This window comes from Suillus discolor (assembly GCF_016758755.1).
Source record: "Suillus discolor strain FC423 chromosome Unknown F5147scaffold_17, whole genome shotgun sequence".
NCBI classification, from domain to species: domain Eukaryota; kingdom Fungi; phylum Basidiomycota; class Agaricomycetes; order Boletales; family Suillaceae; genus Suillus; species Suillus discolor.
The window spans coordinates 211,523-232,683 of NW_024541264.1; the positions used below are offsets into that span (position 1 = coordinate 211,523).

The 21,161-nt window shown below is 49.4% G+C and overlaps 7 protein-coding genes across 7 annotated transcripts; 5 read left to right on the forward strand and 2 right to left on the reverse strand.

Annotated features, from left to right (window-relative positions):
- Positions 1-280: 280 nt before the first annotated feature.
- Positions 281-4,461, reverse strand: F5147DRAFT_91396 (P-loop containing nucleoside triphosphate hydrolase protein). The gene is made up of 8 exons (XM_041444463.1): positions 3,860-4,461; positions 3,171-3,809; positions 2,478-3,115; positions 2,010-2,425; positions 1,508-1,960; positions 1,325-1,457; positions 1,124-1,275; positions 281-1,064 (listed from the first exon to the last, which is right to left on the reverse strand). The coding sequence occupies exons 1-8, from the start codon at positions 4,357-4,359 to the stop codon at positions 525-527; spliced, it is 3,471 nt and encodes a 1,156-aa protein (XP_041294785.1). The 5' UTR covers positions 4,360-4,461; the 3' UTR covers positions 281-524.
- A 59-nt stretch (positions 4,462-4,520) lies between these two features.
- Positions 4,521-5,349, forward strand: F5147DRAFT_685797 (transcription elongation factor Elf1 like-domain-containing protein). The gene is made up of 3 exons (XM_041436703.1): positions 4,521-4,602; positions 4,653-4,778; positions 4,840-5,349. The coding sequence occupies exons 1-3, from the start codon at positions 4,533-4,535 to the stop codon at positions 4,983-4,985; spliced, it is 342 nt and encodes a 113-aa protein (XP_041294786.1). The 5' UTR covers positions 4,521-4,532; the 3' UTR covers positions 4,986-5,349.
- A 1-nt stretch (position 5,350) lies between these two features.
- Positions 5,351-8,502, forward strand: F5147DRAFT_91502 (P-loop containing nucleoside triphosphate hydrolase protein). The gene is made up of 11 exons (XM_041444466.1): positions 5,351-5,532; positions 5,610-5,801; positions 5,865-5,875; positions 5,971-6,044; positions 6,097-6,253; positions 6,306-6,449; positions 6,503-6,732; positions 6,806-7,702; positions 7,757-8,021; positions 8,075-8,139; positions 8,197-8,502. The coding sequence occupies exons 1-11, from the start codon at positions 5,498-5,500 to the stop codon at positions 8,350-8,352; spliced, it is 2,226 nt and encodes a 741-aa protein (XP_041294787.1). The 5' UTR covers positions 5,351-5,497; the 3' UTR covers positions 8,353-8,502.
- Positions 8,503-11,872: 3,370 nt separating this feature from the next.
- Positions 11,873-13,701, forward strand: F5147DRAFT_573524 (ARM repeat-containing protein; the record flags this gene model as incomplete). The annotated part of the gene is made up of 9 exons (XM_041431160.1): positions 11,873-11,962; positions 12,021-12,296; positions 12,344-12,505; positions 12,559-12,678; positions 12,730-12,825; positions 12,875-13,081; positions 13,133-13,370; positions 13,423-13,551; positions 13,610-13,701. 9 exons carry the CDS (start codon positions 11,873-11,875, stop codon positions 13,699-13,701), a joined length of 1,410 nt encoding a protein of 469 aa, XP_041294788.1.
- A 431-nt stretch (positions 13,702-14,132) lies between these two features.
- F5147DRAFT_685814 (uncharacterized protein) lies at positions 14,133-14,550 on the forward strand. The gene has a single exon (XM_041436704.1). It carries the CDS (start codon positions 14,261-14,263, stop codon positions 14,492-14,494), a length of 234 nt encoding a protein of 77 aa, XP_041294789.1. The 5' UTR covers positions 14,133-14,260; the 3' UTR covers positions 14,495-14,550.
- A 1,721-nt stretch (positions 14,551-16,271) lies between these two features.
- On the forward strand, positions 16,272-19,681 carry F5147DRAFT_573354 (Sec23-binding domain of Sec16-domain-containing protein; the record flags this gene model as incomplete). The annotated part of the gene is made up of 7 exons (XM_041431153.1): positions 16,272-16,876; positions 16,925-17,400; positions 17,456-17,720; positions 17,772-18,044; positions 18,094-19,070; positions 19,140-19,282; positions 19,334-19,681. 7 exons carry the CDS (start codon positions 16,272-16,274, stop codon positions 19,679-19,681), a joined length of 3,087 nt encoding a protein of 1,028 aa, XP_041294790.1.
- A 97-nt stretch (positions 19,682-19,778) lies between these two features.
- F5147DRAFT_685820 (uncharacterized protein) lies at positions 19,779-21,066 on the reverse strand. Its single transcript, XM_041436705.1, has 6 exons — positions 20,827-21,066; positions 20,654-20,774; positions 20,500-20,597; positions 20,124-20,449; positions 19,920-20,072; positions 19,779-19,872 (listed from the first exon to the last, which is right to left on the reverse strand). The coding sequence occupies exons 1-6, from the start codon at positions 21,039-21,041 to the stop codon at positions 19,847-19,849; spliced, it is 939 nt and encodes a 312-aa protein (XP_041294791.1). The 5' UTR covers positions 21,042-21,066; the 3' UTR covers positions 19,779-19,846.
- Positions 21,067-21,161: the final 95 nt, after the last annotated feature.

Consider the following 21,161-nt stretch of genomic DNA (forward strand, 5'->3'; position numbering starts at 1 on the left):
CATTTAAATCTATACAGCCCGTCTTCCTACAATTCATGATTATATTGAAGACACTATAGCCTTCATATATACCAGTTCAGCACATGTACAGTGATTCATATGGCCTAAGTTACTACTGATCTGTCTGCACTCCTTGGTACAACAAAACATGTTCAACATAACATCTTATCAGTCCCGTGCCTTCTCGCGCAACATATTATCTGACAACAGTACATTGATGTGTCCCAATGGCGGTGACATTGAGGCAGTGCTTCGCAACAGGCTATGCGAATCATTGCAAAAGTAAGAAATGCCTTGCTCTTCTTTAGTCTCGCTGCCTTCTTGTAGCATGCAAGTACCGGCGAAAGGAAGTTCGTGGTACGTATTGAATCTTGAATCTTGATGGATGACGTAGAACTGCACGGACTCCTGCAAGTCTACCGGAGCATAATGACCAAATGCGTGATATCAATGGTAGAACTGCGTGGACTATTGGAGCATGGCAAGTATAATGAATGAATAATGATATAATGCCTGACCCGTGGCTATCTGAGTCGTCTGGACGGATTCCGAAGGGTATTTGGCGGTCTATCTACCAACGCCCCCATCGTCGGCAGTCCGGATTTCAGAGTAGCAGGTTTCTTTAAGACTTTGGAAACTGCAGGAGGCGCGATGGGTATTTCAGTGAGCGTGGCAGTGGAAGAAGTTAAAGATGACAACGAGATTGCAGGAGGCGAGGGTGGGACTGGAGCTTGTGGTTCGTCTGACCACTCGTTGATTGGTGTGTCGACTTTCATTTGCTCTGGAACGGTTTCTACAGGAGATTGCGGGTGCTGCAAAGGGGGAGGTTCGGAAGCATGCCTTGATGGCTCCCCTTGTCTCCGCGACTGGAGGATGGCATCCCGACTCTCCGTCAGCTCCCACTCATCCACGTATTCCCATGCCCGTTTTCGCGGTGTCATGCCAGTCGGAATGTCCTCACGGGTACCTTGATCAAGCAGTGACCGGGCTGTTTGGTGCAGTGAGGTGAGCCTCGAAGTCGTATTATTGCCGTGCTTTTCAATCGTGTCCGATAAGTTTGAGCTCTGAAAGAGATCAATGATGTTTAGTAAGAGCACTTCATAATAATGACAGTTCTACTAGCCTCTGAAACCACACGACCACTGAAGCCTTCAACGTTTCTTAAGCTGGAAGTAATACCTCGCTGGAGGTACCGTAACTCGGATTGTATATCAGTCGTCAAGCCATTGGTACTCTCGATACGTGCTCTCTTGGCACGGTCATGACGATCAAGACCTCAAAGAAAATGAGAATCAAATGCGGATGGGCGAATAGGACCACTTACCTGTGCCAAAGGAGGTTTGGAGGGTCTGGCTTTGTCTTTGCAGCTCGCCAGTATAAGTTATGGTGGCTGCTGTGATTGAATTATGCGTAGCCAACAAATCGTCCTTGAGGGCTCCTTGCAAAGATCCGACGGTCTGAGTATGTTGTGATCAGCAGGCCAAACTAAATAAGCCAAGACTCTCACCTTGAGAGCGCCATCCCGTGTCCTCTTTCCTTCTGTACCTCTCCGCTCAAATGAGGTCATGGCTTCCGAGCTACGTACGGCGACTTCATTCATCAATTTATCATGACGCTGGCCAAACTCGTTGAATTCCTCTTCGTGTTTGGCGTTGGCGCTGACAACAGTGCTACATGCTTCTCGCAGCTCGCGATCACGGGAAGCTACGAACTCTCCAAGTAGACCTGATATGCGTTGAACGAGTACCTCGCTGGCCTTCGCAGATTTCACCTTCTCTGCTTCTACCATTCGAACGAGAAGTGCATTCTGCTCTTGGAGTGCCGTGTTTTCCGCTTTTGACATGTCATCCACAAGGGACTTGGCCTGTAAGGCTGATTCTCCATCGGCCTTGACCAGTTCGATCGCTTGAGTAACAGCGGAGTCGAGGAGTGTCCCCATAGCCTTCAAAACATTCTCTAACTGTGTCACGTCAGTTGAATAATTCTTACATAGATCAAACAATAATTACCGATGCGAAGTTACTTTGATTGGCAGCATACAACTCCTTGTACATCGTTTGGGATGTAGTTCGTAAGCTATCGGACCAGGCACTAAATGAACTCTTCATGGTCTCTTGCGATTCCTTGACAGCATGCTGCATAGCTGTAAGAGCCTCTGTAGAGGCGTCATCCTTCGTGTTGATGATCCGAAGGGAGTCTTGAATGCGCTGGAGTTGCTGGTCAATACGCTCAGAGTGACTGGTAAGGATCTCGAATTCCTTCGTCTGGAACTGTTTTGCTTCTGTGCGTAGCATCTGCGTGCTGTGCCCTGCGGTCTTCATGAAGTCCTCCAGTTTCGTCGAGAGCGACTGCACTTCGGAAGAGATGGACCTTCCATGACAGGATACAGCTTTGATGTTTGACGTGAACGTCTTGTTCCTCCGTTCTGGCAATCATCGTTAGTTTGACAGACCAACAGGGAAAGAAGCAATACATACGAAGTTTCTCAAAAAGTGCGCCAATGTCGTCGATGCTTTCCGCGGCAACCTGCTTCAATCCCAAGGCTACCCCGTCCAGCTTTTCTTCATTGATCTGGTACGCCTGGCGCACGACAATCTCCTCCTCAAGAGCACCTTTCGCTATCTTCAGTTGACCCTCCCTGACTTCTAGCTCTCCTTCGGCTTCTTTTAGTTGTTCCTTCACCTGTTTCAACTCCCCATCCGTCTTCATCAACAAAGCGATGCTTTGCTCAAATTCTTCCCTGACGCTCCTCAACTGGCTCTCTCCAATCTCCACTTGCTTCTTAGCCTCCTCCATCTCCGTCTGTCTGAGCTCCTGTTCCACAGTGAGCTGATTCCACGTCTCTTCAGAAAAGAAGATGCCGTTCTTCTCGCGTGCGGCCAGGACGTCGGCCTTGAGACGTTCGATCTCGGCCACGTATTCTTTGAGCAAAGAGTTTCTTGTCATCCGCTGGTTGATCTCCGGCTTGTTGCGGATGGATTTCGCGCGGATGGCATAATCGAGCGTAGAGAGGGTCTCTTCCATGTTGGAACGAGCAGGAGAGATTGTGGCGATGATATACGTCTTTGTACGGCCACCAAGTGAGTCTTGTAAGAGACGGGTGAGTTTGGACTCCCTGTGATTCAAATGCGTCAGTATACCTCCATAACTCATAGACCGACCACACTTACCGATAAGGGACATGTGTCGAACGCTCGACGAGGGCGTTTATAACACGGCCCAAAGTCAGCAAGCTTTGGTTAATCATGCCTGCTTCTCGGGCCCTCTTGTTCTCTGCTCCAGAGCGTCCGATGTTCTCCGAGCCTGCAAGATCGACGAGGTTGAACTTCCCAACCTTTAGGAGGTCATCTCCCATGGAGGATGTCTCCTTAGTATGAATAGTGATTGCGAATACGGAGTGCGAACGACTGGAGTGGTCGTTGAATTTGGTAGCTGCAATCTGGCGACGATGGCTACCTTTTGTGAGGAGGGCAAGTGCATCTGCAGCGTCTTTGACAGGTATCTCTTCGAGACCCTGAATAAAAACACCTTTCTTGCTAGCGTCATCAAATATTTTGAGGCCAGCTTGATTGTCGGCGGGGCCACCTTTTCCCATAGGCTGCGTGGATCCTGCAGGAGCGGACATTTCGCTGGCGAGCAAGTCTCGAAGCTCCTCGTTGTAAAGTTCGATGAAGGATATCTTGACACTGTAGTCGATAGCAGATGTCTCAAGTTGGTGGAACAACCGGAAAAGGACCCTCGGTATCATGCCTGCTTGGGAAGATGGATTTCCCATCGGCGTGGGCGTCAGGTCACCTTGCATAGTGTAACTGTAAACTCATCAACAGTGATGACATGAGCAATTAGGGAGGAGACGTACGTTTTTCCAGTTCCTGTTTGTCCATATGCAAACAGAGTACAGTTGTAGCCCATGAGGACTTCGTCTAACATGGGACTAACAACCTCATGGTAAATCGTAGCTTGATCTGCTTCTGGGCCAAAGACGAGATCGAATGGATATGTTCTTGTAGGCGCCAGAGTAATGACACCTAGGCTAGAGACAGGCGTGGAGGTCTCGATGGTGACTTCCTGACTCTTTGCCCCGTTGGAACTGACGATGATGGGGGAGTTCTCCTGGATTTCGCGATCAGAACGTCTACGGCAGCGAATTGCAACGTGAATGTGAGTCTCCAAGTCGTCCTGGCCATGGAACTTAGAGCCCTTCAAGGATGATGAGATCGCAAGTGTGTGCTCTGGGCGCTCGTCTGTGGGTGACATGATTGTAGACAGGGCAGACTTAGGCTTTGACATTGAAGATTGAGATTTTGTGTTTATTGGAGGGGCCCTTAGGCGGGAAATGGTTTGTCTCCTCGTAGCCATCGAGGACGTTGTCGACAGCAGCGGGAGGACGGTGTTAAGTGGAGAAGCGATGAAGGCCTACAACGCGTCCAAGAATCAACAACGCGACTGTGTCACGTGCACTCGTGGGAAGTAACCACAATATTTCTATTCCGCTGTCCACCCTTCAAAGTTGATCTTACGCTTGAGCAGCCATGGGAAAACGCAAGAAATCCTCTAGAAAACCAGCTGCGGCCACAGCGGCAAGGAGGAGGGAGCCATTAGGTTTGTTGGATGCCTTTTGTTCTGCTTGTCATACTTGAATTGTCTAATAGATACTGCCTTCACTTGCTTGTTCTGTCATCATGACAAGTCCGTGACAGTGAGAGTCGACAGAAAAGAGGGCATTGCCCAACTAGTGTGCAGAGTGTGCGACCAGCGGTATCAGAGCAAAGTTAACCGTGCGTACCATTCGGATTACGCCAGTTCCTACCTCTTGATTATGATCCCGTTTCTCAACAGACTTGACTGAGCCTGTGGATATCTATTCAGAATGGCTAGACGCTGCTGATGCTGCACAGAAAGAAGATCACGGCACTCGCAGACCAGCTGCTTCATCAAGCAGACCAGCTCCCGCACCACCTTCCGTCGGGAGTGATGATGATTGATCTGAGACTTGTAACTATCTTATCTTTTCCTCACACTGTACAATAGCAATTGCAAGACAGGCTGTAAAATTAGAACCTCATCGATGCATATCCAGCCTTTAAACTTCTGTGACGCACCTGAATTAATCTGCGAATTTACCTAGAGTTATCTGAAGATGGGGATTCCAAGGTAGATCCTGAGCGGATAATATCCGTGTTGTATATATATTGTGTATGCCTGTTCTTGTCGTTGACCTGCGAGGAGTTGCAAGGGGAGGAATTTGAGTTCACAAGCCTACTGATTAGCCGTAGACTGCAGATTGACTGCAAACATAGTCACGGTGATCGAATATTTAGCTCGAAATGGAACACGTGCTTTGGCCCTTTCTCTCATTTAGCGCTTCGTGGTTCACGACCAGACCTGGGCCTGTGTCCAAAACCATTTCCTAGATTTCGAACCATTCGTTGATACCGCAACTACTGGCCACACAAGTACTCTAGATTTTCATTCTTCCTTAGACGCACCAACCATCATGGCGTCCTCGACCAATATCAAGGTTGTCTGTCGGTGCGTCTTAACCTAGCTTCGGAATTCGATGAAGATGCACGAAGTATCTTTAATCGCCTACTGACGTGACCGAATAGTTTTCGGCCCCCAAATGCTCTCGAACTCAGAGAGGGCGGTGATATCGTAGTCGCCTTCGATGAGAATCTTCAGACAGTGCAGATGAAGAACTCACAGGCCGTTTCTGGGCCAGAGAAGGATGGATTCACGTTCGACAGAGTTTTTCCGATGGGCACGAAACAACACGAAGTATTCGATTACGGTGTTAAAGAGTGAGTGGCTCCGAGAACCACGCGTCTTTGTCGTGTACCTCATCTGATTACCTCCTAATGCAGTATCGTAAAAGGTGAGAGAGGGCACCCCCATCTTGTGATGTCGAGTGCCTTTCATACATTGTCTTATAATTTCGCGGAAGGATGTTAATGCTAATACGGTAATCAGATGTCTTGGATGGCTACAATGGCACGGTCTTTGCATATGGCCAGACTGGTAGTGGAAAGACATTCACCATGATGGTACGTTTAATTGATATCATCTTGAATTCCACTTCTGATTTCTGTTCCCTAGGGCGCGGACATTGACTCATCAGATCTCAAGGGAATTATACCCCGCATCACGGAACAGATTTTCAAATCAATCGTAGAATCGGACTCTCACCTCGAATATGTTGTCAAAGTCTCCTACTTGGAGATTTACCTTGAACGCATACGCGATCTTCTTGCCCGTAAGATCTCGAACTCTTTTCTGTGAATCCAGTGATGAAAAATGTACTTCAGCCCAAAATGACAACCTCCAGGTACATGAGGAAAAATCAAGAGGCGTATATGTAAAGAATCTTTCGGATTACTACGTTAGCAGTGCTCGTGAGGTCTACGAGATAATGAGACAGGGAGGGGCCGCGAGAGTCGTCACTTCAACCAGTAAGTGTCTCGCCAAGTAGTGGCGTTAACCTCCAAGTCACTCGTAACGACAGACATGAACGCTGAATCTTCGCGGTCACATTCTATTTTTCTCATCACGATCCAACAACGCAATACCGAAACGGGGGCTCAGAAGAGTGGCAACCTGTACCTTGTCGACCTTGCCGGATCCGAGAAAGTGGGAAAGACAGGTGCTTCGGGACAAACTCTGGAAGAAGCGAAGAAGATCAACAAGTCGCTATCTGCTCTCGGCATGGTCATAAATGCTCTGACAGACTCGAAGGTACGTAAGAGCGCGTACAAGGGGATACTTCTTCCCCCTTTTTGTAGCAGGGGTTCATGATTGTGTCTCTTAGGTCAAACATATTCCGTATCGTGATTCGAAACTCACCCGTATACTGCAAGAGTCTCTCGGTGGTAACTCGCGTACGACGTTGATAATCAATTGTTCGCCTTCACAATACAACGAGTCTGAAACGCTTTCAACTCTCCGTTTCGGTATTCGAGCCAAGTCAATCAAGAACACTGCTCGTGTCAATGCGGAGCTCTCTCCATTGGAGCTGAAGGGCCTTCTATCAAAAGCTCAGCTTGCAAACACTAGACATCTGTCATATATCCAGTCATTAGAAGCAGAGCTTGCTATCTGGCGTGCTGGTGGCCACGTCGAACCGAGCGAATGGACTTCCGCTGACAAGCCGACTACTGGTGCTGCTGCGGCAAAGAAAGCGACTTCATCCCCGACACTTTCCACCACAAGAAGCATGACTCCAGTGAATCCTATATTGGAGGGTCTCCGATCAGAGATCATCATCGATAGTCGACCGCAGACACCGACGGTTGTGGGCTTAGATAAGGACGAACGGGAAGAATTCCTCAGGAGAGAGAACGAGCTTAGCGACCAACTTGCGGAGAGGGAGAGCCTACTCAATGCCGCAGAGAAGCTCACCAAGGAACTTCGTGAAGAGTTGGCATACCTCAAGGAGCAGGAGGCAGCAGCTTCTAAGGAGAATAAATCGATGTCGACTCAACTCAACGAGCTCCGCCTGCAAGTCGAGCGTCTAGATTACGACAACAAGGAGGGCATCATAACCATAGACATCTTGAAGGAACAGAATCAGGATGCGAAGAGTGAGTTGGAGGAGCTGAAGAAAGTCATTACCGATCTGCGCTCGACTCAGAGAGATGCATCGGCGGAGGACAAGGAGAAGCGCAAGCAGGAGAAGATGGCGTTGATGATGGCTAAATTTGATGCTGTATGTTTTCATTACTTGAAAAGTGCACGCTGCTGATCTATTACTTGTTCATAGCAAGGCACATTCTCTGAGAAAGACGAGCAACTTCGCCAGCTTCTTGCTAAACTTGATACTATCGACACTGCAGACGCTCTCTCGACGTTGAGCGTTGACGATATTGTTGCGGCAAGGAGGCAGCTCACAGAAAGCCATTCACTTGTACGCGAGACGGTCGATCGCCTCCGGCAAAGCCAAGAAGAGAATGAGATGGTTACTCGTCGCAGAGACGAGCTCGAGGCTCGGTTCTTGTCACTGGAAGCTGATTATGAGGAGCTTCTTGGTGAGTGGTGAAAACATTTGGGGCATTCACACCTTACGACCGTTCCTTAACAGAGAAAACCATCCATGATGAGGAGACAAGCAATGCTGACATCGTGGAGTCCATGGCCGAGTTCAAGGTGAGCCATACATGCGTTGAGAACAACCATGTCCATTGAATACAATCTATCACGCAGAACAAGCTAGAGATGCAATATGCGGCTAAACGGGACGCAAACATCAGCGAAGTGGCCGATCTCAAGCAGCAACTGGAGTTGAAGTCGAACGAGATTCGCACTCTTAATGCATCTATTGACAGTCTGAAGAGCGTCAACGAAGAGCTCAAGGTATGACGTTTTCTACCCTTGTCCTAGTGCTAAGTTGAGCCCTCCTTTGTGCAGCGTGCGTTCGCAGTGACTTCTGCGGGCATCGAGGGAGGGAAGAATCTTGCTGAGAGCGCGCAAGACCTCGAGCGAACCCGTAAAGCAATTAACGTGCAGTTGGCAGAATTCGATGGGGTCAAGAAATCCCTCGTACGAGATCTGCAGAACCGTTGCGAGAAGGTTTGTTCGGGACATTAAGCTTCTCTTATCTTTCTACTTATCATGCACGTGCTAGGTCGTTGAGCTTGAGATCCAATTGGATGAGATCAAGGAACAGTACAACAACGTCATTCGGAACAGTAATAGCAAAGCGCAGCAGAAGAAGATGGCATTCCTGGAGCGGAACTTGGAGCAATTAACGTTAGTTCAGAAACAGGCGAGTCCAGATCTCACCCTAGTTACATATTTTGTGAGCTCAATTACTCCTGTAGCTCGTCGACCAGAACTCGGCGTTGAAAAAGGAGGCCGGAATTGCTGAAAGAAAATTGCTCGCGCGAAATGAGCGGATACAGAATTTGGAAACTCTCCTGCAGGACGCTGACCGTCGGCTAGCTATCCAAAACCAGAAGTTTGAAACACAGCTCCAATCAGTTAAAGAGCGACTGGAGCAGGCGCGGGGTAAGCCGAATAACGACATGTTTGCATTGATGCCATCTCAACGTCAGCATATGTAGCCCAAAAGACCTCGAGTCCAATAAACTTCGGGCGTATTGCCAAGCCACTGCGGGGTGGCGGGGGTTCTGCAGCAACGCCTGGACCTACTACTACACCTGCACAGGTTTCAGGTGGTGGGACGCCAGGAAATGCTTTAACTCGCGTCCAGAACGAAGACGGAAGGTAAGTTTTGATAATTATAGTGGTTGCCTCAGATTGCTCACTTGGCGTCTAACCTTGGTTTCGCGGTTCCGACAGCGGAGGTTAGTAGGGTTAATTAGGTCACTGTTCACTTAAGATGCTAACGGATCATTTGCAGCAAAGCGTGCGTCATGGTTCTTCAACCCTCGGGGGAGTTAGACGCCTTGGATTGATTGCTTTTGATACCTGGACTGTTTGGTATCTTTTTTTTACATTGCATCTATCATCTTACCGTTTTTAATAATGCATTCTCTGTCGGACTGACCTAAAGTTGTAAGTGAATAACCAAGATAAGGCGTGTACGTTGGACGTCAGACCCTAGGTTTTGGGGCAGTGGTGTGTCAGAGCGCTTGAGGATTGAATCGAACAAGACTAAGCCGGGGGCCTACTACTAGTAGTACTTTAGTACGGTTACCACGGTCCGCTTGTCACGGAACCGATTGACAGTAGGTAGTTCAGTATTCCGGGCAAGTTGAGTAAGCGGAATCTGGAAGTATTCTGGCGCTTCTTTCGCAAGAAGCAGGGATATGATTGACAAAAGGAAGCCAAGAAGGATCAGAAAATGGGACCGGTGCCGTTGAGTTCTACTCAAAAAAATTTCATCGGGAATAGGCGAATGAGCGGGGACCTGTGATGGCTGTGTGTAAATGTTCCATTATGAGGGTCCATTCTTAAATATTATAACTTTCGGTCGTGAACCCGCTAATTTACCCTAGATTTTTGGTCAAACAAGGTGGCAGCTTACAGCTGTGCGTATACTTGCCGAGCGGATCCATTTAGCCGTGTAAGTAACGGAACCAAAAATCACCAGCCGACTCAATACATACCCCTTCAGTATTAGTCGTGGTAGAAATAATCTATCCCTGAGCGCACCCGATCGTTCTGTTTTTCGTCTTACGCGCGCCTCACTTCAACGGGGGACCTGTCCTTCCTCTTTTCTTCTTCATCTACTAGTTTATTACTGGCAGTTTCTTCAAGTCACTGTCGTATATCCTTTGGTAAGTCTTGGATTCGCACTCCTTCATCCATTCACGCGTCATGTTCAAATACCTCACATCGTGGCTTATTTACGACAACTATTCTGCACTATACAGGCGCGTTTCTCCCGTTCTCCGTTCCGGTTTTTCACTTGTAACTGGGTCGAAACGTGTTTCATTGCATAACTAACTCTTACCCTCGCCTTTTTCAGCTAATTCGTTTGCACACTTCCACTTAAAACTCTATAATCTGCTCTTCGCTGTTTTTTGCTTCTTCTGTGAGTTACCACCTCGGTTTTCTACCATCATCCCTTTAACTTACCGGACCTAGTGCGCAAATCACTTTCCTCCTACAGCCTGCCATGTCAACTCATCATGGAGATACTTCTCGGAAGCCATCAGGCTCATCGACGCGCTCGTCTGGGCACTCTCCTTCAGCTTCGCCGAATAACGTATGCTTATAGCTTTCTGACCTGATTGATTCTTACCCAGGCACAGTCACAGAGGAACCTGACTCCCACAACAGCGAACATGTTTGGCGTCGCAATAGCCGGGGCATCCGGACTCAAGGGTCTCAACTCAGGTTGGCAGGTGGGCGGAACATTCTACGAAGCTGACCCTTTTGCTTACGTGATACTATCTAGGTATGGGGATCAACGACACCGGCGTCAAAGAGGAATGCCTCGATATCCTCCGCTGCAAGTGTGACCGACCTCTCACCATCCCAGGCTGAGAGCGGTTACCGAGGAAATCTGGGAGAAAGCTGGAGTGCGCCAAGGCCGTCTAGCGGAACCTGGGATGAGCTGAGTGGAAGCCCTCAAAAGAAGGAGTTCTCGCAGTTGGTCAGTCAATTCTTTCACGGCGTTTGTTTAGTGTTCAACGTTTGATAGGACACCAATTCCCCCTTGTCCCTGCATCATGCTCGGCAAAGGCAAGCAACCGCAGCGCAAGCAGCCGCGTTGTCAGGCCCAAGAGTTGTATGTGTTCCTAATGAATCTCAAAGGCATGCTAAAAGATCTTTCAAGGACGATCGCTCCTCGGCAAAGGCCGGTCAGTTCTCTCCGCAGAGGTTCGACAATACTCTCGGAAAGGAAACCGGAGTCTCCAACAGATATGCGGCTTCTTCAAATGCATCGGGCTATGGATCGTCTGCCTTCGGTGGTCAAAATGGTGGCTTTGACTCCTTGCAGGTGTCCTCAGTTGTTGAAAACGAATTGTCTATGAGTCTGAGAGGGATGGCAGTCGAGGACGATCATGCCAGCGGCCAATACCGCCACCAATCCGCCTCTTCACCGTCCGGTGCTGTTGCTTCTCATTCCCCTGGTGTCCTTCAGGTGCGACCACCCCCGCAGATGGTTCAAGGACGACCCCCGTATGGTAGTTACCCTCAGGCAGATTATTCGTCGTATTATACCAATGGCACAACACGCGACCCCTACATGGATTATGGATATGGATACAGTACCCCGACGGACCCATCACTCTACCCTTCATCTGCTGGGATGAATAACACTCCCGCGGCAAGCCTATACCCTGGCGTATCACCACAGCCGTTACACCATAATGCTCCCACTGGCCAACAGTCTAGTATATACTACGACTATTCAGCCTCCGCGCGAACGCCCTCGCAATATTATTACCCCGCGCATCAGCCAATAATGTATCCAACTATGCCTCCACTCTCTCCGATGCCAACTCCTCAGCTCAGCGCTGCGGCGCCCGCTGGTAGTATGCCCGACAAGAAACAGGTAGGTTTTTTATTTACGTTAGATTGTATCTAGGGCGGCCCTGATCCTTCAACCCTAGTATGGACTGCAACAACAGGTGGCTCTTCAAAACACTTTGCGCCCCACCATGATCTCATACACTCCCCACCAGGGTTATGCTGCTGATTATGGTGCCCAGCTCCCCTTCATGATTCCCAACGGCGCTATGTATGGTCATACCGCTCATGGAATACCATTTTATCACCAAAACTTACGCCCTGGGCGGCGTCAAGATGCGAATGATGCTGGCTCAGCTTTGCGCAGTCCTTTATTGGACGAGTTCAGAGCGAACAAAGCGCGCAAGTGGGAGCTTAGGGTGTGTTCAATTTAATTGCGACAGATAGCAAACTGATCAACTCTCAGGATATCTATGGCTATATTGTCGAGTTTAGCGGTGATCAACACGGGTCTCGCTTCATTCAACAGAAACTTGAGACAGCTACCTCGGAGGAGAAACAAGGTGTCTTTGATGAGATCGTCCCTGACAATGCCTTGCAACTCATTCAGGATGTATTTGGTAACTATGTATGTTTACAGCGTGATGTTTTACCTGCTATCACATCTGACAGTTTCCATAGGTCATCCAAAAGCTGTTTGAGCACGGAACGCAAGTTCAAAAGACTGTTCTTGCCAACGCGATGGAGGGTCATATTCTACCACTGTCATTACAGATGTATGGCTGCCGTGTTGTGCAGAAGGTCTGCATACACGTTCGCAGCCCCTCGCCGTGTCTAATTCAAATTTGCTAGGCGGTAGAATTTGTCCTTCCAGATCAGCAAGCGTCATTCGTCAGGGAACTTGATCCGCATGTACTTAAATGCGTAAAGGATGCGAACGGCAATCACGTCAGTGTGCTCCTTACACTTTAAATGCTTTAGGCTAATGTATTCGTAGGTCATCCAAAAGTTGATCGAACGCGTGTCGCATGAGCGACTGGGCTTCGTCAATTCATTCAGGGGTAACGTGTATGACCTCTCCACGCATCCATATGGGTGTCGTGTATTGCAGCGGTGCTTTGAGCACCTGCCTGAAGAGACAACCCGTCCTCTTATGGATGAACTGCACAAGTATATGATCAATCTGATGCAGGATCAATTTGGGGTGTGTACTCACCACTGTTAGACTCTTGCCTGTTGCTAATGAGTTACGAAGAACTACGTTGTCCAGTTTGTGCTCGAACAGGGCAAGCCTCAAGATCGGAATCAAGTCATCACCAAACTTCGTGGTCAAATGCTGAATATGGCTCGTCACAAGTTCGCATCAAACGTCTGTGAGAAGGCTCTCGTTACCGCTGGTATTGAGGAGCGTCGTATCCTTATCGATGAGATCATCATGCCGAAGACCGATGGTGTCAGCCCAATTGTGTCCATGATGAAGGATCAATTTGCCAGTGCGTTGCTATGTTCTTACATTAAAGTTCTGATTACTGACCGCTCATGTAGACTACGTCCTTCAGCGGGCACTCACCGTGGCAGAACCCGATCAGAAGGAGATTCTGATTGCTAAGATCCGTCCTCAGCTCGTCAGCATGCGCAGATACTCGAGCGCTTACAGCAAGCATCTTATTTCTAGTATGTTGATGAAATACAACCGAGATAAATGAAATATTATCTGACCAACACCCAATAGTTGAACGTCTTCTAGAGCGCACGATTAATGCCTCAAAGGCCTCGGATAAACCTGCGGACTACCCCTCACTATTGCACAAGCCAGTTAACTAATAGCGTGTTCTATGACCATTTTTTCTTGCTTCACTCCCTATTTCCTCTTTGCTCCACTCGCAATGCTATGGTATATTCGCATCAATTTTTCCTCATTCCGCAATCACTCACACCACGATTATCCACGCAATCAACATTATTAATTGCACACTCTTTACACTCATTCAGTATGATATTTGCATTCCCTGCTTCTTCGCTGTCGATATTCAAACTTTCATTTTGCTATCATCTTTGTCGTCATTTTTTCCCATCCGTGGTACATATCGATCGTATAGATACCTGAGCACACCAGTTATAATCATCATGGATCTTGTCTTGCACCGCATGCATGTTACTCGGATGAACTAATGATCCCGCGGAAAGAAGTAAACGGTGACAAACAAAGGTATTATTAGTTTAGTGCTAAAGTAGGCACTACCGTCACTCGGCCAAGCGCAAAAGCTTTCAACGAAACGTCAGCATCCTGCTTTTCTCAAGACAACGAATTCTACTGGCCTGCTTGACAGAAACGTTGCAAACATGAGTACTGTGGAAGCTGCGGCTTCGTTATTTGGTTCAGATGGCGATGCTGGGCCGGATCCGTTTTCGGTTATTGGCAACGAGGAGACTGACACGACACCACCTGCCGGGTTGGCGGTACATGAATATGGACAGCACGAGTCTGCTTCTTATCCATCTGACATGGGCCAGGACGCTTCCAGCTTGTTTGCTGAAGACATTCCCAAGGGCACTCAACCCTTTGAACAAGATCCCTGGTCAGTTGCTGTGGACCACGATGCCAGTGTTCTTGTGAACCAGGTTCCTGACAGCTCGCAATACTCTGCTACCGGTTACGAACAGTCTCAAGAGTGGTCCTCTGCGCCTGGTTACTCCACGACTCAACCGCAGGTCTCGTATGTCCAACAACCAGGTGTGTCGGCTGTGTAAATTTGCTGTATCTGCAGTGTTAATTCTCTGCAGTGCAAGGAGGTCATAATGTTAGCGGTACAGCGAGTGTTTATCACCAGTACACACCAGACCCAACTGCCAATTCCTCGCAATACGGCGGTAGTCAATATCCAAGCCAACCATATGTGCCGGTACACGGCAGCTACGATCATTACAAACCCACCGTTAACATCGCACCCACTCGCGCGTCACAACCACTTGCTGCACCTGCTGAATCTCAGACAACATACGAGTCGTATAACCCTATGACACGCTCGGTTTCTCAACCTTATTCGTCGTCTGCGTACGCTGCACCTCCTAAGCCAGCTTCTCCCAGCATCCCTCCTCCTCCTGCTCAAGTTCCTCCTGCGATGTCGGCTGCATCTTATCGTCCACAGAAGTCGAATGCGTATGACCCCCCTCTTCCTCCTCCGAAGGTACCAAAGCGTGCCGTGAGCGCACGCGCACCATCATTTGGACAGTATGCCTCGTATGGCCAGCCCTCGCAAATTCCTCCTGTACCTGCTGTGCCCGCTGTACCCCCTACTCCTCCTCCCCCCTCTAATAGTACTCGGTACGGCAGCCTTTCCGGTAACGTGGCACAACCTCCAATTTCCCATCCACCTCCACGAGCGCAAGTGACACGTCAGCTTACAGGCGCTTTGGGTGTTACCTCGCCACCCAAGCTTCTACAGCAGCTTCCACAACCGACTGCTGGCAATCATTACACGCAACATAGTTTATCACAAGCGGGCACTCGTACATCCCCATTGGCTGCCCCTCCTCTACATGCGAATCCCCCGACACCCCCACCAAACTCTTATGAGCAGGAATTACTTGACGAAGCACCTACTCCTAAACAGGGTTTATCCAGCTCATTTACCCGACGTGTTATCTCTCCTGCCACCGAGACATATCCGCTACCAAGTCATGACTTGCACTCAGAAAGTCGCGCCTACACGTCTGATGATATGCCTTGGGACGATCCGGAAAGTTTGCAGACGGATACCGAGGCAACATCCCCTTCTTTGCATGCCGTTCGAGATCCCTACACGCTTCCACTTCCTGCAGAGTACGCTAGTTTGAATAGTTCCACACAGCTACATAACAGCCCACCTTCTTCCCCGCCTAGAGGCAAGGTGCATCAACACCAAGACACGATGATGATGCGAGGCTCAGTGCTACGGCGGTCCCCTTCTCATTCCAGAGATGGATCCAACGGTTCAAATGTGTCATCCCTGCGTAGTCCGGTAAAGAGGGTTTCCTCTCCTTTGCGCAACGCTTTCCATTCCGGTGAACAGGATGTGTATCCTGGTCCTCCCCATCCGCCCTCTACACATGAGCTGTCACACTATGCTTCGCCCAACAGAGCAACATCTCCTAGTTCTGTTCGCTCGTTCACAAGCCATGCAGGATCTGTTAAGAGTGTCTCCAACTCGACAGTTCCAATTACGGCGAACAATTACGAGCCCAGATCGCATGCTACGTATGAGAGGACTTCATCCCCCTTCCATAATTCGCGTCAGGCCTCTCCAGCCCCTGATCCATATGCACTTGCCAAGAATGTTGTGGCTCTGGCGCAGCCCGAATATCGTGATCATTCAGGTTCCAATGGATCTTTGCATTCCACGGCATCCATGCCCATGGGAATACCTCATCAGCGCGAAGTTAATGGGCTGGTTCCCAAGCCTCGTCCCGGTGAACCAAGCTCGTACGGTGCGGTGTCTGCGTACAGTCAGGAGCTTCTTATTTCATCCACGGTTCGCCCTCCATATGCACCCTCCCCATCTCTCTTAGGCTCAAACGATCCTTTGGGTCGTACATCTTCGCGAGCCCCAGTGATCAGTTTCGGTTTTGGTGGCAAGATGGTTACATGCTTCCACAGCTCCCCTGACCTTATCACTGGATATGATGTTGCGCTGTCGTCTCGTCACTCGACGGATGTGCGTGTACGCGTGTTGCACAGACTTCTCCCTGAATTTGCGCTTGAACCTTCTGCCGCTGCTTATCCTGGTCCTTTGTTTTCTGACCCTGGTACACCAGTCAGTATCGTGCGCACTGGGGCGTCATCTCAAGTGAAAACGAAGAAAGCGCGCGTCGTCAAGTATCTGGAGGATCGGATTGAAGAACTTACACGTGCGACGACGTATATGTCAGATGGAACCGAGAAGCAGCATACTGAAGGGAAATTGATTCTAGTCAAGTTGCTCAAGATCATGGTTGAGAACGATGGTGTACTGTCGGGAAGGTCTGTCGCCAGACCATAAATAGGTATCCTTAACTCATTCCATTCCAGCGCTCACATTGATTCAGCTGTGAGAACGGCACTGCTTCCTCGCATTGCTGCGTCTGAGGGTGCTGACATTTCGACACCGGGTTTTGCTTCTTGTATACCCAATGCCCTTGGTACAATTCCTGGCCTTAACGGTGGTCACCCTAGCACGAGTGAGACACCCATATCAGTCTCCACGCTCCTTCCATCCGCGTTAGACAAGATACAAGAATTCCTTGTGAGAGGCGAAAGGAGACAAGCTTATCACTATGCGCTGGATGAGAAACTGTGGGCACACGCGATGGTCATTGCAAGCAGCATCGACAAGGAGGCTTGGAAGGATGTTGTCAACGAGTTCCTGAAAGGAGAGTTAGGCATTCACGATGCACAGCGGACGGCTTTTGCTGGACGAGGAAAGGAACATGTACCTCCTTCCAGTAACGGACGAGAGTGGCTTCGTGTGGTCTACAGTTTATTCTCTGGTCAGGGACCAACTGCTGGTCAGTGATAATTTTCTGAGCTGAATTTTCTGATATGAAGCTACTTGACAAACAGTCCAGGAACTGATTCCCACCAATCTGCTCGCAAGGACGACTACATTGCAAGTCCCTACACCGGCTGTTGTGCACACCACGCCAATGTCGCCTAGTTTTCCTTCACCAGCAATGGCAGCACAAATCCCTGCCAATGCTTTATCGAAGTGGCCAGAACTTGTGGCATCGATGGTGTCCAGTCCTGTGTCCCCTGAGTGGTCCGCAGCCCTGACAGCACTGGGCGACTACCTTGTATCACATCAACAGGTCGAAGCTGCGCATGTATGGTAATTGTATAATTCTCGCACTTGTTTTCCTGCGCTAAGATCATCCGTCAGTTACTTGCTCTCTCCTCAGACTTCTCCGATAGGTGGAATTGGGAGTCCATCGGGTCGAATTGTTCTTATCGGCTCGCGGAATCCACACGCATGGCCCTCTTTCTATAAAGACACTGACCCCATCATTCTGTCCGAAATTGCCGAGTTTGCCTTCTCGCTGAAGAGCGTTACAAAAGGACAAGAACCATTCCACGGGCTGCCGCATTTACAGGCATACAAGCTTATCAGGGCTTCGTATCTCGCGGAGATTGGCGAGATACAGGCAGCTAGCAGGTGGGTCTATCTTCTAGTGCAATTCTGCGCCTTATTAATCGGACTACAGATATTGCGAGGCAATCACCGCTGGAATGACACATCCATCACACTATCTCAATTCCGTCCTTATCGAGCAATTGAAAGGGTTAGCGAATCGCTTGATCGGTACTCCACAGATGGCAAAGAGCGGATCTTGGATAGGTGGGAAGGTGAACAAACCTAGTCTTGACAGTATCGGCAGTTGGCTTGAGGGACGCTTGACGAAGTTCATCGCTGGAGAAGGGGACGAGCCTTCGCCTCCGCCGGTACCGTCAAAGAGTCAAGTGTCATCCCTAGGACCTTTCTCTCACTTCAGCGAGATTTCATCAACCACAACCTCCGCAAGTCCATCGCCTCCCCCTGGGGTGATGAATCCGCATTCCATGTCAGGTATACCGCCTCCTCGCAGAAGCGGTTCCGCGATGGCAGTCTCAACTTCTCACTCCCACGTGCCTATTGATCGTGCCTCATCTGCCATGGACTATTATCACTCAACACGGCAGCCGTCGCCACCACCTCCCTTGACTGCGCCTTTGCACCCACCACGACCAGCTTACCCGTACTCCGCACATGGTTCGGGAATGAATGGGCATTCAACAACAAATGGCTACGCCCCTGCCTATGGTACCGAACCGTTATCACGAAAGCCCTCGTTAGAGATGACTGCCGAGGAGGGCTCTGAGCAACAACAGCAAGAGACAGGATGGTGGTCTTCGCTCAACAATTCGGACTCTGGCCCCACACCGACCACGGCCACTTTTCACTCAGTCGACCATTTCCAGGCTTCATCTGATGGTTTCATCTCCTTAATGGACGACCCCGCGTTGGCTGTGGCTCCCAGCCCATCCATGCCGACTCGCCGGCTGCAACCAAGCTTCGAGGATGAGGACGAGGATTTGGGCTTTGGCAATAACGCAAACAAACGTGAACGTCCAGCTGAATCTGGGAGTAGTGAGACATCTGCCACGCCTGTACAGGACGTCAAGAAAATAGAGGAAAAGAAAGGTCAGTTGTGGTTGCCTCTTCGTCACAACATCCATCAATAACTGTTGTCGCTAGACGCCAATCCGCCAGCGACGGCTTCGGCGGCACCAAGCTCTTGGTTGGGTCGATTCTGGAAGCGTTCCGAAACAGCCCCTGGTCCTATCAAGGCTAGTCTTGGAGATCAATCGGCTTTCTATTACGATAAAGACCTCAAGCGTTGGGTAAACAAGAAGGTATGTGACCAATGCTATCAGGATGTGTGATGTCACTCAAAGACTTGTCAGGCTGGTACTGACACCACGCAGCCAGCTGCACCACCCCCACCTCCTTCAAGAGCACAGACAGCCTCGCCAGCGCGGGCAAGTGCTCCACTTCCTCATGCCAATGGTGCAAGTTCAGCACCTCCGCCAGCCCGATCTGCTTCGGTTACTGATTTGAGCACATCTCCCACTGCTAAGCCGCCCATGCGAGTGCGTTCGAATCTTGCTCCCGCTGAAGCAACATCTCTCCCAAATACACCAGCGCCGCCATCAACTCCCATGACACCAAGTCGCCCACGCTCGCAAGCCACCAAACGCAATGTACGAACCCGCTATGTTGATGTTTTCCAACAGCAAGAGAATGCTTCGTAGATCACTTATACAGATCCTTATCATAGAGATCATTGCATCGATTTATTCTGGATATCTTTTGGCTTTCGTCGTTCATCACACCTCATGCATGTACATGTTTATTTGCTTTTTATAATTCAAGTGCATGTGTGGCTGCCATTAATTTGCGAAGTGGACTACATGATTCTATAGAATGAGCTTGAATGGATAGCCTAACAGAAATGTCAGCGCTGCGTGTGAATACTCGACATAGACCAACCTGGGTTTTTAACACGGAAAAGTGATACTAAAATGCTGAACACGAGGAAGTTTACTGCAGTCCAGAGATATACCTGAGTTCTTTGACGGGTAGGCGACAGTTGGCGCGGTGTGACGACAGTTAACATTAAGAAAGATCCAGCCAAGATTCCATCTATGAATAATCAGTACCAACCTGGTGTGTAAGGTGCGAGAGACGACGTACAAACCACGGCGATGACTTGAACTTCTTGTCCATACTGATTTTGATAGCCTTGAGCGATCCAACCGCCGTTAGGGCCAGTATAAGGTGCCCCTCTGATGCGAGTGAACATGTAGCCAGAGGTCATGACTAGTGAAGTAGCGATCGTGCCAGCAGCCCAGACCCAGCGGTTTTGCAGTGCTGGTTTGATAAAGCGAAAGATAAGGGTAATGATTGGGATGAGTGAGACGATGCTGCCCGCGCGCGCCCAGTTAAAGGGAGCCTTATATGGGATAGGGATTGGGGTGTGAACAGAGAGTTGCTCAGCGAGGGGTCCAGCTTCGAAACCACTATAGACTACACTTAGGGTTTTAAATCAAAGGCTTAGTAAAACTCCTACTTTTGGAAATCGTATTTGAAGGGGGCTTTCTTTGCAGACGCGTTTGGTCCATCAGTCGGGGGATATACGTGAACACCTGGCGCAGAAGACATGCCGAGCTAATGAGCGCGTCAATTTTTGATTGTGGCTTTGTAAGATATAATGGTGCGATTACCTTTTGGAAGACGGCGGGCCCATCATCAAAGTCAAGAGTAGCGAAGAAGTGCTTGTCCCGCTGTTCTTTCGGAGCATTCGCCCATGCTTTAGCTACAGCAGTGAATGCTGGCTCAAATTCTCTGTGAAGGTCGCAATTAGCTTCCGATGCATGTTTAGAACCTTGTGACTGACTTGCAAGGAGCACAGCGCCGCTGGGGATGGAGCGCAGTGAAGTGCACAGCAGCCGACCAGTCGCGCTTCGGGGAGGCAAGTAAATCATAAGTCTGGTCATTGAGCTGTATGAGTCCATTTCCAGCTGCTGCAAGGTCGACCAGCTGCTCGTGCACCGATTTCTGTGCCGCTAATGATAAGGGAAAAAGTGAGAGAGCGAGCAGTGGCCAGAGCATATTGAAAGTAAAGCGTTAGTCAAGAGTGACCAAAGTTGTCAACGTGTAACAAAGATTCATATAGCAGCCGTGGGAACTAGGCAGCTTAGGATCAGGCTCTCTGGCAGACTGGCACTGCTC